This window comes from Carettochelys insculpta, chromosome 25 (genome assembly GCF_033958435.1).
Source record: "Carettochelys insculpta isolate YL-2023 chromosome 25, ASM3395843v1, whole genome shotgun sequence".
NCBI lineage: Eukaryota > Metazoa > Chordata > Testudines > Carettochelyidae > Carettochelys > Carettochelys insculpta.
The window spans coordinates 7729680-7748043 of record NC_134161.1 but is presented as its reverse complement, the minus strand read 5'-3'; the positions used below and the strand labels follow the sequence as shown (position 1 = coordinate 7748043).

Sequence of the window (18364 nt, the reverse complement as noted above, 5' to 3'; positions counted from 1 at the left end):
ATTTAGTATTTCAATAGCCCTAGGTGGTGCCTTACAGAAACATACAACCAACTCCCAAAGCAGCAGTGTGATGCTGCATACATTTACTGCATTTGAGGCTTCAGAGGAGAAAGGGGTCCATCGTACTAGGAGCTATACATACACGCAGTAAGAGGCAGTCCCATGCCAACAAGCAGACCATGCAGCGCAGTCTTCATTACCATAGGGAGCTCTATATGAGTCAGAGAGATCGCTCCTGGTTGTAAGCACTGCCCGTGGGAGTAGGCTTGGAACCATCCAGTTGGAGGACAGAGACTACATTAAGGCTAAGGTGGGTGCTTCTAAAGGAAGGATGGTCCAGTGGTTAGTGCAAGACCCTTAATCTTGGGAGACTCAGGTTTAATTCTTGCTCTTCTTGAGTGACCTCAGGTAATACACCAACGGGTACATCTACACTGCAGCTGGAGGTATAACTGACAGTGTAAGGAGACATGCACATCCTGCTCTTAGCTGAGCTAAGGCATTGAAGATGGCCTACACTGCAAATAAAAACTCACTACTGTAAATTGCTGAGCACAAACACCTGCTGAAAGCACTAAGGGGAGCTGAAGATGCACCTGAATGGCTGGAAGTAACACTGACCTAGTTGAAATTTTGGAATAAGTATTTTTTAATTTTGTGGTTGAGGCGGGGGTGGGGGGAGGATAGAAAAAAAACTCTTCCCAAACAAAAATTTCTCATCTCAAACTGTCGACATTGTTTGTCCAAATGGTTCCTCTTTTGTCCAAAACATCATGTCTTTTTACAAATTAAAACGTGAAAGTCATTTATAAATAGTTAGCACCAGTTTTCAGAGGGGCTTTTCACAAGGGAAGACTTCCACAAATTTCTTTGGGGGGAACCTAAAAAGATGTAGGACATTTTGAAAAAGGAAAATGAGTCCATTTGGAAGACTTTGAAATGAAAACAAATTCATACGTTAATACTTTGCTTTTCCCGTCTGTGAAAATAGGTCATCATATTTCAGCCAGTTCTGGTAACACAGGGAAAAGCCATGAGTTATGCTTTTGTTGACAATTCCCATCAGAGCTTTTTGCTTTGTTTTTTAAAACTAGAGCCAGATCTACAGAGCTATTTGGATGCCTGAGGAGGCAAATACATGCCTAACCTGCTTTGGCACTTCTGAAAACCCCAGATGTTTACCTCCCATTAAAAGTCAATGAAAATAAATGCAGAATCCATGTAGACACCTATCTGTCTCTTTAAGTGAATCTGACCCGAGTACTTTTCTATTCTTTATAGTTAAAATATTTGTAGCTTGGTAACTCTTGCTGGGTGAAGACAAGATTGCTGGTTTTGGAGGGATGGAAGGTGATTTAGTTTATTCCAGCTTCTTTGCTCTTTCAAAAATGGAAGAAAGTGTTTTCAACCCTCTAGAAAGAGCCTTTTAAGGGAGTTTCTCCTTTTGGAGTTTGCAAGCAAAATAGGCTACTATTATGAATTGCAATAGCCTTTCCCCCGACAATGTGTATCCGTAAAAATATGAACTTTTCAGGAAGTTCAGTAAATGTGCCTGGTTATTTATTAAGTCAGAGGATAAGAGTTAAAATGAGATTTTTAAAAATAAAATATGGTGCCAGATCTCTTCAACTGGCTTAGATCCATTAGTAGGGATCCGGCACACAAAACAGGCCAGAAAGCCCAATCCTGCACTGCGCACGCTTATGTTCTATTGAGGTACGGGAGGACTTTTGGGCTATGTCAACACTAGGCAAAGTAAGTTGACCACAAATACGCAATTCTAGCTACGGCAATTGTGTAACTAAAACTGATGTATCTGTGCTCGGCTGCCATGCTGGGGAAAGTAGATAGGAGAGTTTCTCCCATCAACTTCCTTACTCCTCTCAAGGAGTACAGGGGTTGGCTGTGACCCCTGAGAGGCTGATTTTGCATGGCCATACTAGATGCACAAAATCGAATGCCGAGAGGTTGACCCTGCACATGTCAATCTTCTGGGGTAGTGTGGACATAGGAGCCAGCCAACATGTTGAAGGTTTATTGTAGCTGGGGCAAAGGCCCTGAGGCTAACATTGTGAACCTAGAATTTCACTGCTGTATCTCCTGAATCTTGCCACAGTTTCATCCTAGTTTGTTTGCTTATGAAGAGCCTGAACACATCAGGCAGCTACAGAGGTTACATTAAAAGAATCTCTCGAAAACTAATAACCAGTTCATTGCTTCTGACTGAACAAAAGCATTTCCTCTACACCTGAATGCAATTTCTTTACAGATTGTTATTTCCCTGCCTCATTTCAAGGCCCTTAAAGCAGTATTCACTCTGGTCTGATTAGTCATTCATATCTCTACTTCACCACTATACTTTCACTTCCAACTCATCATTACAAGGACAAGCTAAATGCCTGCTTAAATACAGCTTGTAACTTAGCTAATTTAAAGTGAATGTATCATTGCATCTAGGAGGCCAGCTCTGATCTCAGCACTACAAGTTTCACGTCAATGTAACATCACTGACTTCAGCCAAAGTTACTCTGCAATTAACTAGGTACAACAGAGCAGATCAGGCCCAATCACTACTTAAAGACTGATACTAGAGAGAACGTTTGACTCCAATAGGCTGTGTCTACACTAGCCCCAAACTTCGAAATGGCCACGCAAATGGCCATTTCAAAGTTTACTAATGAAGCACTGAAATGCATATTCAGCGCTTCATTAGCATGCGGGCGGCCGCGGTGCTTCGAAATTGACGTGGCTTGCTGTCGCGTGGCTCGTCCTGGGGCTCCTTTTCGAAAGGACCCTGCCTACTTCAAAGTCCCCTTATTCCCATCTGCTCATAGGAATAAGGGGACTTTGAAGTAGGTGGGGTCCTTTTGAAAAGGAGCCCCGTCGGGATGAGCCACACGGCGGCGAGCCGCATCAATTTCGAAGCGCCGCGGCCGCCCGCATGCTAATGAAGCGTTGAATATGCATTTCAGCGCTTCATTAGTAAACTTCAAAATGGCTATTTGCATGGCCAGTTCGAAGTGTGGGGCTAGTGTAGACGTAGCCATAATGAGCTAAGGTTCTCCAGGCTTCAAACAATTAAAATGAGATTATGGTTATCTTCCAGGAATTGTGAAATTCTGACACTATATTTCATAAGAGTTCAGCCTTTATGTAAGCACCAAAATAATTGGCCTGATTGAATGCACACTGGGTTGGGGCTATTTTGAGTGCACATTGGGCTTATCTGGTCCATGCGGTGAGTATGGAACCCTTGAAAAATCTAGGTGGGAGGTTTTTGGGAAAATCTGGAGTGAAATCCTGGCATTTGGACTTTTGACATCAACTTCAGTGCCCTTCTATGTAGAAATTAGCAGTGACTAAAGGAGGCTGTTCTAGCTAAGCTGATACAACTTTTCCACTTCTGAATTCTAAAATCTAAACAAAGTTCACATCCTATTAAAATGTGTTTAACACTATTTTGTTGTTCCAAGATGGTCTCATCTTCGCCACATTTTTAAGCCGATGACAGCAAAACGGCTGTGAAATCATTGCATTTGAAACTCTGTTTTGCTATTGTGCAGACAGAAATTCTTCAAGGACCCTAGCAGCACAAGAGTTCTGCACAATGCATGATCCTGGGTTCTGAAACCTTTTCAGAATTTTGGTCCACATTCTGACACCTAAATGGAAGCTGAGCCCTTTCAAAAACCAGGCTCCAGCTGTGAGAGCCAGCCACTTGAAAATCTGATCCAGAGCTCTTTGAAATCTTTGTTTCCAAGTCCCTGATTCAAAGCCAATTAAAGTCTACAAGAGGTTACTGGATTATGGCAAAATAGGAAATCGACACAACTGGTATATTGTATGGGGAACTGGAGGATTTGGTGCAATATAGTGCTAAATTTGGATCCAAAACAATTAAGTTCAAGGTCCCATTCATCTGTACTCCTGATCCAGGGAGTACTGGAGTGAAATGACTGCTGTATCATCTTCAGAAGTGAGTGGCATCTCGCGAAAGCACACTGCCCAATAAATTTATTAGTGTTTAAGGTGTCACCGGACTCCTTGTTGTTTTGGCTGAAACAGACTCACAATGCTACTTTTTCTAATCCCTATTGTACCTTTTCTGAGTCCAGTGGCATATACATATACATCAAGGAAGAAAGTGACGCTGGGAGTTTAGCCTGAATAAAGACTCATAAGTAGGCCCTGAAATACATTAAAGACCGATCAGTGTAAGGCTGGGTACATCAAGAATCTATTTTTAACCCATTTTAACACCCATTAGTTCTATTTCAGTGCTTATTCATGACGGACGTTACTGAGCTTTGAGCTGGTCCCCAATGATCAAGGAAAGCTCTTTCATAAACCTTGCGCCATTCTGACTGATGCACAGCAAAGAAGTCAAGGTCCAGCAAAGTATGCCTCCCCTGCTAGCACCCCAAGGCATCGGACTGGAGATAGAGGAAGCCCTCTTACCTGGTTCCGCTTGGTTGGGTTCGTTCTGTGCTTGTGTGGAGTCTGCCACATCGCCACTCATCTTGAGTGCTGAAAAGAAGGCACAACCAATCTTCAGATTTGCTCACAGACCCAGGCAATGGGCACATGTGGCTCCCATCAAGCAGCACAAATCAACGTACAATTAAAATAAACCATCAGACTTTCAAATCCTTGCTTCCGCAACATAGAATATTCATCAGCTTCTGAGATGCCTTTTCCCGCTGGTTGCTTTCCACATTTCCCTCATTTTTTCCCCCTTCTCAGTGTATCACTGTGCTTCTCACCTTTTGCATCTGGCTTGAGGGTGAATACCTGGCAGCGAGCAGGGGGAGCTCCCCTTTCCTTATTGGCCTCTCCCTGCAGTTGATTAAACCTGTTTACGCGAGCCAATGAGGAAGAAAGGGCTTTACCATTGTGCCTCATTTTAGGCTCATTCACTAACTTTCCTGACCTCTTTCTATCACTTTCCCTGCTCTCCCTTTGTTCATTCTGCAATGACAACGTGTCTGGTGTCACACAAACCAGACAGTAAAGATGGCACCTAAAAGAGGCATGCACAGCAGTGGAGAGATGCAGCAGGACAAAGGATACATCTGAGGGGAGCTTCTCTCTCACACACTCATTCTTCTGTCATTTACCACCCCAGCGTGATTGGCCTCTCTCACTCCCTCCTCACCTCCATCACTGATCCCCCAACTCCCACCCTGCCATGTTTGCTCGTTAACTGCCAAAAACACAGAGCCTGCCACTCTGTCCTAAAGACAACCCGGAACAGTTGGCCATCCACCTCCAGCATTTCTGCCTGAGTCCCTCGTATTTCAATAAATCAAACATTTACCCTTAAAGTGACAGCTGCCACCACGCCTGGGGTCAGAACCTTCTTCAGGGCCAGCTGAAAGAAAGGGAAGGGGAGAAATAGTCAACTTTGCCCGAACTTGCCATATACGTTGTCTCCTTATCAAAGTCCCAAAGCACACAATCAGTTGAAGAAGGAAGGATCCTATAGTCAAATTCACACAGACTCCCCTTGCCCTTTTCCAGGAGAATTTTAACTCTTTCCAGCCCAGTTGGACAAAATAAATAAATTAAAACAAGAACAAACTGATAGATTTGCATTGGCTTCCAGCAGCCAATCCCCACTGAGGAAACAGGCTGATTTGCTTGAGGTAATAATAATACAATGTGAAAGTTACATGTGTTCACTCATGTGGTTTGGCCTGGAAAAAAGACACAAGTGCAAACCTACCCCTTAAAGAGATACCGCCTCATTCAGGCAACCTCTTTTTAAAATAAGAATAAGCCAATTATTTTCATGCAGTTGGGAGAGAGAAAAAAATAATTTTCAAATAAGCTCCCCTGTGTTACTGATGTTCCAGTGAAGTGTCAATGTCTTGAATAGAAAATACCTCTTTTGACCAAATTTAATTTTTTATCACGTTTGTAACATTTTCCTTGGCCAACAAAAGGGTTCAAAAGGGCAAATGCAGTTTCATTTTGGTGGAGGAGAAAAGTAACTCTCACTTTTTAAACTGTTTGTTTGCTAAAAAGCATGCTTACCAAAACCTCATTTGAGCCTGGATTTTGGTTGGGGTCTTTAGGCAAAAAAGAATATCATCAATTGTACTGTAGCTTTGCCTGGCATTCCAGATGGAGATTGAGGCTGCAGCTCATTAAGAAGTGCTTTTTAGTCCTAAGAAACATGTTGAACATTGCCACCCCAAACCAAACAGACAAAACACTCATGCCCCAAACCTCACAAAAGCAGTTTTGATTTATCAAAAAAGTTTTCCAAAGTTTTTGAGGTTTCAGTCAAATAAAAAAACACTAAAACTAAAAACAAACAAGCAAAAAGTGGGTTTTGCAGCACTCCCCACTCCTCCCCGCAAACATTAATCCAGAAATTTTGGACAAAAATGCCACTCAATTTTTCAAAACCCTAAAGGTGCCGAGTATTTCTTGGTCATCCAGGACAGAGCGTTTGAACCTTTTTGCAAACCCCTAAAAAGTTTCAGATTAAGGTATGCACACCTGAGAAACTCTTAGACCTTGTCTATGGGGCCCCCCAGAGGTCTGTGGACCATTTGCTGAAAATCACTGCTTTGAGATGTGAACTCTAAATTTCATTAACAACAATGGAACTCCATTGGCTTGAGGAGAGGTGCTCCTTATTTATAGCAGCGAACAGCGTTCCTGCTAATTTTTTCCATCCATGGACAGAAGAAGTTATGTTTTGTGCACCATGACATGTGTTCACCACTAATAGAAACACATGCTGCTGACGGTGGGTGCTCTGCTCATCGGCTGGGTGACACCTGGCTCTCCTGCCTGGCCACCCCACCACTCAGCTTGCAGGGAATACTGCCAGTGAGAGAGAAGAGTCAGGCTTTCTGCTGTTGTAATTTTTGGACTGCGACTGTTGGCCCCAGCTGCAGTGCTACCTCATCTCATTATTTTCTTGCTAGCTCCGTAATACTTGCTGCCCCATCTCGTAGAGTCGGGTGAGTAGATTTCTAGGCCGGAAAATGTGATTGCCTCATAGGCTCAAAGAGCAGAAAGAAGAAAAACATTTTTTTTTAATCTTATGATTTTTAAGACAATCCCATGACTGTGGGGGGAAGCTGGCCCTTCTTTATTTGGAAATTGTGGTGCTGACATCCCCAGAGGATTCCTCTAAAGCTCGTGAGAGGTAAACCCAGACACAGGTGATTTAAATGATGCCAGACTGCCCAGTGCGAAAGGAAACACCTATTTATGTACAGATTAAGAGCCTGAACAATAAACATGTGACATTTGGCCTGCAGGACAAAATACACAGACACGCACATCCACGTACACATCAATTAACCTGCAACAATCAATTCCTCCAGATTAAGTCTGCTGCTGGATTGAAAAGCAATTGACGTTCATAATCTTCCGATGGTTTCTTGCTTCCTAGGTAGGACATTAACACAGAAAACGCAGAATATACTGTAAACACGACAAGATTTGCTGGTGTAGCTTGGATAAAGGTCTCCCAGCAAACTCTCCTTCTGGCAAGCAGGGTGTTGAGAATATAGCCTATACCAGTTTTCCAAAAAAAAAAAATCTATCTAGGTTGAACTTCTCTCATCTGGCACCCTCGAGACCTGACCAGTGCCAGACAGGAGAATTTGCTGGATGACAGGAGGTCAATATTTTATTGCACATGATCAACACTTCCACTGCTAACTGGACTCTTAGAAGACATTTAGGGGTAAATTACAGCTAAATAACAGCACAGAACACTGAGAGCCAGGACTGGGTGGCTCTAAAATCAAACTTTATAGGACAACGGGAAACTTGGCTACACCCATGATAAGTGGTTGCCCGGCTAATTAAAATCATGTCAGCTTACGAATGTTGCTAGATGAGAGTGTTCTGGATTACAGAGCTTCAACCTGTACTCGCAAGCACCTTTTTGCCAGGATTATTGTGTCCACTTTTTCTGGTAAAACAATATGCAGTGCTGTTGTAGCCTCATAGGTCCCAGGATGTTAGAAACATGAGACGGGTGAGATAACATCTTTTACTTGACTGATAGTACCTCATTCATCTCGTCTTTCTAATATAACTTATAACTAGCTTGTGGCTTTAAAGAGAAGTTATTCAGCAAAAAATCACATTGGTGATATTCATATGGAGCCTATTGAATGTGCCTGGATTTTAGGTGCCTGATTCTCTTGAGCACCTAATTCACATGGGCAAGTCACCAACAGAGGTTGGCCCCATAAATGACATTACCTTACTCGCCTTGTCTCTAATTCGCAGACTCCTTTGAACATTCAATCCCGTTGTGAAATACAAAAAGCAGGTAAGCAAAAAACAAATACACACACACATCTCTGAAAAGCAAAATAGAAACAAATTCCAAATGTGTGTCCTCATCTGATAACCCACCAGAGCAATATTTTCAAACCAATGAGCTAAAGTTAGGCTTCTCCTCTCATACTTAGGTTTGTAAATAATAACAGACTGACTTTCAAAAGTGTGATCAGTGCTTACTCCAACTTGTTCCATCCCTGCATGTGTAGATGTTTACCACCAAGAGCAACACAGGCTGCTGGCTGTGGGCCCTCTGCTAATCAGCTGGGCAGTGTCTGAATCTCTTCTGGGTGACCACTTAAGCACTCATCTTAACACTCATTGTGACCCTGCAAATGGATTGCTTGCTTAGTATTTACCCACAGAGCTCACTAGGTAAGACCTTAAATGAAAATTAGGTTCATGCTGGTCATTAATATCAGTTGTGTGATGGAAGTATGGGTTCTATTTAAGGAATTGTGTCTTGGTACTGAAAAAAATTATACCCTGAGAGCTTGCATCAAGGTAGGCATCACCAGAAGAGACAGGTGCTCTCTCAGCTAACTGACATGTAAATGGAGCATTGTACTGCTTCACAGTGGGCCTCCCAAGTGTATTGTGAACTGTATGCTAATCAAGGACAGCAAGACATGAAATCAACATGAACAAACAAGAGGGTGATGAGTCTAATCTGCGGATACACTTTGAAGGTTGGCTGGGCTCGAACAGAAGGACAAGAAACATATTCTGGGATCCAGACACTGGGGAAACCTCCTGAAGGGCCTGGGATGTCCATGAATGTTTGGATCCTGGCTTGGGGCTGAAATCTAGCAACTCTGTGAAAGAACCACTGCTGGGAGAAAAATCTACTTTATTATCTAGGAGACGAAACCACTGATACACATAAACCTAGGATTGCACTTTGCTTGTACAACCGTTTTTCTTTCTACGTCTCATCCTCCTTCCCTAGAGTTCTTAAACCTGGATGTTTGGTTCCCAATAAATGCATGCTAGTGCTGAGATCCTATAAAGGACCTCATCCTGAGATGTTCCAGTGCATCTGAGTGTCAGCTGTTCCTACTGGCAGTTTACGTGGTAATTTTTGTGAGTGGACAGCGATAGGCCAGCTATTACAGGAAGTGCTCTGAGGATTCAGAAGGCGGTGTGCTCCTATCCCGAGCTTGCACAGAAAGAGAGCAGCTTGTGGAGACCTGGCAGGCAATGCTTGTTTGGCCAGAGGCTGCTGGCGTCAGGAAGCTGAACTACAGGAGGGGAAGACAGGACTGCATCATCTGAGAACTGGCCCAACCTTTTTTACTGAGGTACCTATACATGGGTTTAGAAGCCTAGCTTTAGTGCCCTGCCAGAATTAGGAAATGTTTGCTACTCAAAAACCAAAAACACATCACCACCACCACAGAACATGAAAACATGATAAATCGTGAAGAAAGTCATCAATTGATGGAAGCCTACTAATTTTAAGGCAGTTATTCCAGCAGGAAATTTGGTCCAAACCTTCATGTGGACATTAAAACTAACCTAATTAGTAGAGCGGATTGGGGATTGTTTGACACAATGTTAGGTGGAAAGGCTCTTTTCTGATGAATGTTTCAACTACTTTTAGAAGATTTCAAAGTTGTCAAAACATTATCAACGAAAAGATATCCAGTTGTTTGGTTCTTTGCTTTTTGAAATTTAAGCGATTAGTTTTAATATTTGTAAGCAGTTGGAAACAAACCCAAATATTTTGAAATGGTTGCATCTATGTTTCAACACCAAGAAGTCCTGTGGCACCTTATAGACTAACAGATTTTCGGAGCATAAGCTTCGTGCATGTATCTGACAAAGCGGGTCTTTGCTCACGAAAGCTTATATTCCAAAAAATCTGTTAGTCTACAAGGTGCCACGTGACTTCTTGTTAGTTTTGTGGATACAGACGAACACAGCTGCCCCTCTGAAACTGCCCACATTTCAGTTGACAGAAACCAAAGTATTTCTCAAGTGTTGGAAAGTTTTGAGATTTCAGCTTTCTGTCCTGATTCTGGCGGGGCAAATTTCTCAAATTCCCAAAAATGGTTGAGAGACAGCAAAGCAACTTCCCGCTCAGCTCAATTAATCAGTTTCACTTCTGTATGTAGCTGCTTTCACTAGCTGCGGTTGCTGCCCTGCATTTATGCAGCATTTGGGCTGCAAACCACATGAGGGAAGGTTTCGATCCAGACAAAAACCAAAGGTTTCTACTGGAATTTAACAAGCAACAAAAACATTTCTAGAGATCATATTTTTCAAGCAGAATCTAACAAAAATCTAAGTATTTGGCTTAAGTGAGACTGGTGAGCTTTTTTAAAAGAGCTGGACCAAAGAGACACTTTTAAAAGATGCTAATATTACCAGCAGGTTACACAGTCAGATCATCAGCTGGTGTAAATGACCGAAGCCAAGGAGTGATGTGGATTTATACTAGCTGAAGTTCTGGCTTGGTCTAATTAGCCAGAATGTTTCCAAATAACAAGAGTTGACAATCAATTCCTCCCTCACCTATTTGCTGATGTGTGAATCTGTATTTGAGCATTTTTATTACAACATTCAAATAGACTTGGAGAGCCAAGGCAACCTACAAGGGCAACAGAGGCCCCGCTGTATGTCAGGTGGCTGGATTGTCATGAATTACTTTGGAGAAGCAAGAACCTCAAAACTGACTTCTTTGTAGATGATATGGTAGACTAGTTCAAAGTCAATGAATGGAAAAAACGAGAAATCCTTTGTCGCATTATAGACTAACCAAGCCATTGCAGCATAAGCTTTCAAGGGCAAAGACCTATTTCATCAAATGCACCTGGGAGATTTTCTCATGACTTAAATGGGCTTTGGTACAGCCCCTCAGCTTGCTTTTAAATTCCTCCACCAGGGCTTTTGATCGAGTGGGGTCATCTGAGCAACTAGCAGCATCTGTGGTTCCAAAAACATTTCTGATTGAAAAGGCAAGAGGGACGCAATGAGATCAGCCACCCCTTCTGCTCCCAGGACTCGGAAAGCCCCTTGGGGACACCACCTAACAATTCAGACTTTACTTTGTTAGTCTGTGAGCCAGAGAGAACTGCAAGTCATGTCTGTGTGTCCAGCCACCTCCATATAGAAGCCACTTTCTACTGACTGCCACCAAATCCTCCCTGCTCTCTGTGATGAGTGAAGCGAGCAGGTACTCTCTGAAGGCTGGCAATCATTTCATTACAGCTCTGGGACAGGGCCTGGGGGAACATTCCCAACGTTAAGAAAAATTGTCTCTCATTGTCACACAGAGAAGAAGTGTCTGTAAAATAACCACTGATTTTGATGGCCTCTTTTGTTTGGGACACATTAAATACATTGGGCCAGATATTCAAAGGCTGCTGACCACTATTTGTTCTGGTTGACGTCAGTCTGGGATGCCCGTAGTGGTCAGCTCTTTGGCAAAGTCAGGCCTAACTTGGGCTCCCAACAATCCCGGGGCCCCTGGTAAACATTTGGCCCACAGAATTGGGCAATGTGCTCAGCCTGGTCCAGAGAATATTTTAGGATGCCAGGCTCAATCCAGCCTTCCCCGACTTTGCTGGGACACCTGTTCCCACTTCCACCATGATGGAATCTGTATCCCCCCAGCAGAGCTGGCTCACGGCACTGTGTGTCGCTCCTGCTCTCACAACCCCCTGCGTAAGCTCACCTTTTCACAGGCTACAGTGCCCCGTGCTGACAGCCTGACCCAATGATGCCTGTGCCCCAGTGCACACAGCTCTCCATGCCAGCAAAGAAACATCCCCTCCAATGCTATCCAGCTGCACCATGGACATAGCCCGGCGTGAACTCCAATGTGCTAACATCCCACCTGGTCTCTGGGGGCTTGCCAGGGCTTGTGTTTCCCATAGCATTGAGTCCTGTCCACACAAGAGTGCGAAGTTCCAACACAGTGGTGCCTCTCAGGGGACCTGTCTGGCTGACCTGTCATCTGGGAACAGGCTGCAGCTCAAGGGAGCACAGCCCCCTGGCTGCCATCATAGCCCCCCCCGCAGCTGCCAACACAGCCATGCTGCACAGCACGAAGTTCATTTCCCAGGTCAGCCTTTGGAATTTAACCCAAGCCAGCTAAATCACTCAGGGGTCCGGCAAATGCTCTCTGGCGCGACCCAGCCCCCTGGCGCATGCAGTACTAGGTTGACGGATGCATATCAGACTAGTGGCAGCCAGTGGGGGTTAGCTACGGCCACCCCTCCTGTCCCTGCAGCAGGTGTCTACACAGAAGCACAGCAACATTTCGAGGGGAGCCATCCCTTCCGAGCAGTCACCCGCTCCACAGCCTGGAGAGCAGCTCTCCAGCACAGCAGCCATCTGCAGGCACGCACGTGAGCCTCAGCACGCCCACTTCGGCAGTCAGGCTTCTGCCTGACAGTCCCGGCTAATTCCTTTCCCACCTAGTGACCCCAGCCATCATTCTTTCACCCACCTCCACGCAGCCAAATGCCTTCCTCTTCCCGAATCCCCCCATTCCCTCTTTTCTCAAGGAAACCCCCTCACCTACATGCCCTGGGAGCTGCTAACTCAGAGGAGCTTCTGCCCATCCTAAACCTTTCCTCCTGCTCCAACATGGCAGGAGACCTGAGTCATTGGGGGGGCGGGGGTCATGCACATTTGGAAGCGTGTCCCATCCCCCATCCCCAGCATGGCTCTGAAAACTCTGCTGCTTGCTGGATTATGCCAGACACCATTCTCCCTCCCTCTTACCTGTGTGTACAGACTCCAAATTCACCATCCTGCTGCTGGAATAGAACCCACAGTGAGCCCAGCCTCCTGCTGCCGGCCCCACGCTGGCTTGCGTGGCTGCCAGTTTGCCCCCACTCTGAAGCCAGGCTCAAGGCAGCTCCAAAGCACCTACACCTGCATCCCCTGGTGACACACTGGGGCCAGGTGAACATGCTGTGGACTTGTGGCCCCGCCCCCCCACCTCCCTGCTTGGCAGCACGCTGAGGTTCTGGGAGACTGGCAGGCAGCCCATGCAAAAAGCCAGGATTTGCATATTAGCAGAGAGCTGTTGAGTCCCTGCAGCACTAAACTGGGGGTGGGGTGCTCAGCAGGATGCAGCAGCCATCTCCACAGGCTCAGCACCCTGCGCACACCTCAGAGTACCTGTCCCCTTCTCCCATTGCCAAGCCTGCAAAAGAAGGGGTGTTGCTGAGGTCAGATAGGAAATGAGGTGGGCTCTGGCATGCCTCAGTGCAGAGAAGAAAGGGCAAGGAACCCGCCAGGGCATGCTGGATAGAAGCCATCAAAGAACCCAGAGGCAGGATTCTGCTGCTCAGCTCTTGGATGAAATTTTTTTTTCTTCTAAGCCCTGAGCAGATATTGGTTTCCACTCCTTTCATTGGATCCAGGTGGGGGCATTCTCGCACCCCCTGGGGATCTCTGTGGGAATGGAGCCTGCCCAGGTGGAGCCGATTGCTGGGTAATGAAATGAGCCCTGCAGGAGTGGGGTAATTTACCTGTGAACCTGTAGAATATGCATTTGTGGAATACAGAAAGGTGAACGCAGTGAGATGAGGGGAATCTTCTCACAGAGCTGAGGCAAAGTTGGGGTCAGAATTCAGGAATTCCCATCTGCCAGACCCGTGCTCCGTCCGCTAGGCCATGCGCCTTTTCTATAGAGCCAATATGCTCCTTGCTACCCTCCATCCGCTTTGGCCAAAGCTGAGGTACTTAAGCCAGGAGAGTAGAAAGACAGAAAGAACATGTGGCTTCTCTTGGGTAGTTTCACAAGGCTGAGATACTTCACTCGTTGCTGCCAGATCCCTGCTGGTGACACCGTTGACTCAAGAGGAGTCACTCCACATTTACCTCAGGATAAGTGAGAGCAGAATCAGGACCCCGACAGGTGCCAGCTCACACAGAACTCAACCATTTGGCAACCTGTGTGGGCCCATGGCTCTCACAGAGATTTCATACATTCCCTCTGCACATGTGCATGGCTCACTAATCTGCAATTTCAGGGAGCTGGCAGTCCTTCCATGAAGTCGGCCTGCACGCCGCTGCAGGGCAAGCCCTTGCGACAAAATGAAGCTGACCTATGTTACGTCAAAGGACGGCCACCAGGGACATTGAATCAGTTTTACGTGCCCACTGTGCTGTATGGGTATAGGACACGTTACCACCAGATGTGCTCGTGCCGATTTAACTGCTAATGTAAAGCACGGTGGGATGGTTTCTGAAAGGCAGCAACGGTTGATGCAAGCAACCCAGGCTCTGCACAGACGCTGCGCTGACCTAGTTAAGTGGATGTGAGCACCCTGCAGCTGGCAGAGCTGGAGACACTAAGTCACTGAAGTGGGAGCGATGTTTTAGTGCAGACCTTTACTGAGGTAAAGTGCCACATGTTGATCTAACTCTGATGTGGAGACAGACCTCAGAGCGTGAATTCCCTCCCAGAACCATCTTGTGACCTCCTCTTCATTCCCGCCCACGCCACTCCTGAAACCAGGTCTGATTCAAGAGCTCTCCCTCTTGGAACGCCTGAGTTCAGCTCTGCCCAGGCCTCTCTGCTGGGAATCCATCCTGACAGGGCTTATGAGTGATCACTGGCTGCCAGCTGCAAGCTATCACACATCCATTCCTCTCTCCCTGGCCCACATTCCGGAGCGCACAGCTTTCCCACAAGCAGCACTTCCTGCTCTCTGGAAATACAGGTTTCTCCTCGTTCTGGGCGGGATTGTTTTATCCAACGTCCAACTCCCCCTGGGTTTGAGAGCCTGAGTCAGGTTCCATGGCTGCGAGAAACTGAGAGGAGGATGGGACGGTGCAGGAATCCCCACTGGGGTGAAAAAGAAAGAAAGAAAGAAAAAGAAAGGAAAACAAAGCCAGTGAATGAAGAGACAGAGAGAAAAACAGGGCAGAGAGACAGAGGGTGAAAAGTAGATGGGAAGTTGGCAGGGGGAGGACAATTCTAAGGGAAGTCTAGGAACATTTTTCAAAGCTGGGGGTGGGGGTGGGGGCTGATGTGAAACTTCGAACCATAGTTGGGTACTCATGGCCTGAATTCAAAGGGGAGGACCTCTTCCTGCTCCCTTGAGCTACTGTCACAGCTTTGCCCAAATCAGAGAGGGCCAGACCATTGCATGAGATATTAATTTGTCTTGTGCAAGCAGTGGCACCAGTATAGCAGGTTGGACCCACCCCTGCATCTTAACCAATAGCAGGGACCTCTGGACTCACAAGCAGCAGCCTCTTAAGCTGGGAGCTGCTCCAGCCTTGAGACCTGGATGGATTGGGCACAGAGGGGAAGAGTGCTCATGCTGATCAGCAGAATACACATGCAGCCTTTCCCCACGTGAGCTTGAGAGTTTTGGTCCAGAGCAGCGTTCTCCATAAGCTGACGTGCTTGGGTGGCCACCCAGGAGAGATTCAAATGCTACCCAGGTGATGAGATGAGTGCTCATAGCTGGCAGCCTGTTTTTCTATTGGTGGTGCACCTCTGCACATGCCTCGGTGCACTTAACATTTATTTCACACATGGATGGAAAACATTAGCAGGAATGTCGGTCACGAACCTTTGACTCTGAGGGCGTGGGCTCCGTTCCAATGTGCTCTTCCTTGAACCTTTGCTCCACAAGCATGCAGCCACCTCTGGGGCTGAACGCAGCACCACAGCACAGTCTAATTTGGGCATTAATGCCATCATGCTTTTGTCTGGACAGATGGCCTGGGAGACAGCACTACCTCTGTGGCTCTAGCCTGTACCCCAGATGGATCTTTAGGCAGGGGGCTGGACTTGATGACCTCCTGAGGTACCCTCCAGCCCTAGGATTCTGTGATGTGATTAGCTTCCACCTCTCCAGGCTTCAGCACAGATGCACCGCGCCCTCTGCTGGTTCTTTCAGAGCCTTTTGGTGCTCCCTGAACATGGGATGAAATGAATGGACATGAAAGGGGTTGGATTCAAATTCTGTAATGAGCAGACAGCTCAGTCTTGGAGCTTAGCTACAGCTGTGGGTCCTCTGCTGACAAGCTGGGCAGCACCTGAATCTCTCCTGGGCAGCTGCCCAAGCTCTCAACTTACAGGGAACACTGCTTGGCTTACACACTGGCCATTCTGGCTTTTAATGCAAACACGACTATCAGCAGTCAGCAGCCCTTCTTCAGTGACCTCTGTGATGATCAATCCCCACTCCTCATTGCTTCTGCAACGCCTCTTCCTCCTTTGGGTGAGCCTCCCGGGATGACATTTGCTGTACAGAGCAGAGCCTTTCACATAGGACCACAAAATCCAAGCCCCTCTGTCTCATTTGAATCAATGTTAGTTACCTTGATGATTTTCTTGCAAACAGGAATTTATCCCATTCTGTTGAGCCAAAATTTCCCCACACAGCTCACAAAGTAGCAGTTTGCTCCTGGATGGAGTTGTCTTTTGTAATGTTGACTGTGCAGTCCTTGGAAATAAAGTATTTGTGCCAGCTGACATTTATTCCTCTGTTGGATCCATTAGTCCCCACCTTGTGGGGGCTGGGAAATAGCAAGAGACCTTGCAAAGACTGGCAAGTGTCTTTTTAATTTGGAAAGTGAGGGCAAAAAGTCTTCAGTGTCTGGGGTTTAGCTTCAGGTTGTACTGATTGAATTCTTTCAACTGGGAAAGTTAGTACCCCCATCTCCCACCCCAGCTGAATATTCTTCCTGCAGCTGCAGAGATGTTTTCCTAACTCAGGAAGCATCACACATGCTGAGGAAATCCAGACCAGCAGTGCACTCTTGTGGCGACTTCCAAAACCACACCACAAGCCCCCGGCTCTAAAGGAGACAGCAAAAGCCTTTAAGAATAGGTAAACCAAGGAGCCAACCTTGCAGCTGGGAAAGCTAACAGCTTTCAGGGGATAGGGGAGGTTATGCCAATGTACAAGAGCAGAGGGACCTGGCTCCTGCTGGTTTTACCCCCTGGAGCGCAGCAGAGCAGAGCAGTGCAGGATGACTTTTCAAACAGCTGTTTTGCAAGGTCCAGTTGCCCCACTCAGGCAGCAGCCTGACCTTTTATTAACAGAGGGGATAGCACAGCTTCCTGATCAGATCAGAACATGCTGCAAACAAACATAAGGTAGAAACCAAAGCGATTTAAAGTCAGTTTTCTTACTCAGTTACCTACCAGGCCCTACACTTGGGCTTCCTCTGCAGCCATGACTGGATTGCTAATGCCGGCCATAGGGTGGTGAAAGCAGCAATCTACCTTGCTGTAGGATCTGAGACAGCCATTAACTGTTGCCCAGAAACTTACGCGACTGAACTCCAGCCTCAGAGTTAAAGGTCTTTCAGCTGTTGGCAGAGTGGACGAAGGATCCCTGTGTTTGACCAGGGAGCTGTGATCTCTCCAAGTTATGGGCAAGTGCTCCCCTGTTAGGGCAGCCCGCTGATTTCGTGCCCTGTTGCACGGCTGACTGCCTTGCTGCTCTGGGTCAGATGTCTAATCCAGGAGCTCCAAAACCTTCACTGCACACGGCCCCTTCCGAGGACAAAAATTACTACATGGCCCCAGGAGGCTAAGCCCAGTTGCCTGGGGTGGCTGGGCTGAAGTCTGAGCTGGTAACCTGACCCCACCAACCAGGGCTGAAGCTTTTGGCTTCAGGACCTACCAGCAGGGCTCGGCACATCTGAATCAGCTCTGGCAACCCCATTAAAATGGGGCTGTGACCTCCATTGGCACCTTGACCCACAACTTGAGAATGGCTGATCTAATCCGGGCCCCTGGTCTGGAGAGTAGCCAACAGGAAACACACAGCAGCACAGGGGTCTGCAGTACAGGGGTCTTCCAGCACCACCCAAGAGTGAGCCTGTTATCCAATGACGGACATGGGGCTTGACACTGCTGGGTAGGGAGAGGCCAGGAGGCAGCAGAGGGACCACCACTCCCCATAGGGGAGATGTGTGCTTAGATACCCAGGTGATGGGTGCTCTAGCAACATCTTAGAGCAAAAAGCCCCAGAGCGGGTCTTAGGGGCTGGCAAGCCAGGCGGTCACCCAGGGACACCGCTTTCAAGGGGCCGCCAAAAAGACGGTCCGGCGT

The 18364-nt window shown here is 46.7% G+C and overlaps 1 protein-coding gene across 3 annotated transcripts in view; it reads right to left on the bottom strand.

Annotated features, from left to right (window-relative positions):
- Positions 1-7742, bottom strand: part of POU2F3 (POU class 2 homeobox 3) — a 59619-nt gene extending 51877 nt beyond the window's left edge. For 2 of the 3 annotated variants that reach the window (XM_074976876.1, XM_074976878.1), the window contains exons 1-3: positions 7313-7343; positions 5318-5371; positions 4459-4527 (exon numbers count right to left, since the gene is read on the bottom strand). In XM_074976876.1, coding sequence (XP_074832977.1) covers positions 4459-4527; positions 5318-5371; positions 7313-7316 — 127 coding nt within the window. In that variant the 5' untranslated portion in view covers positions 7317-7343. Of the gene's footprint in view, positions 1-4458; positions 4528-5317; positions 5372-7312 lie in introns of all 3 variants that reach the window. The other variant, XM_074976877.1, reaches the window with a different exon arrangement.
- Between the last annotated feature and the right edge of the window lie 10622 nt (positions 7743-18364).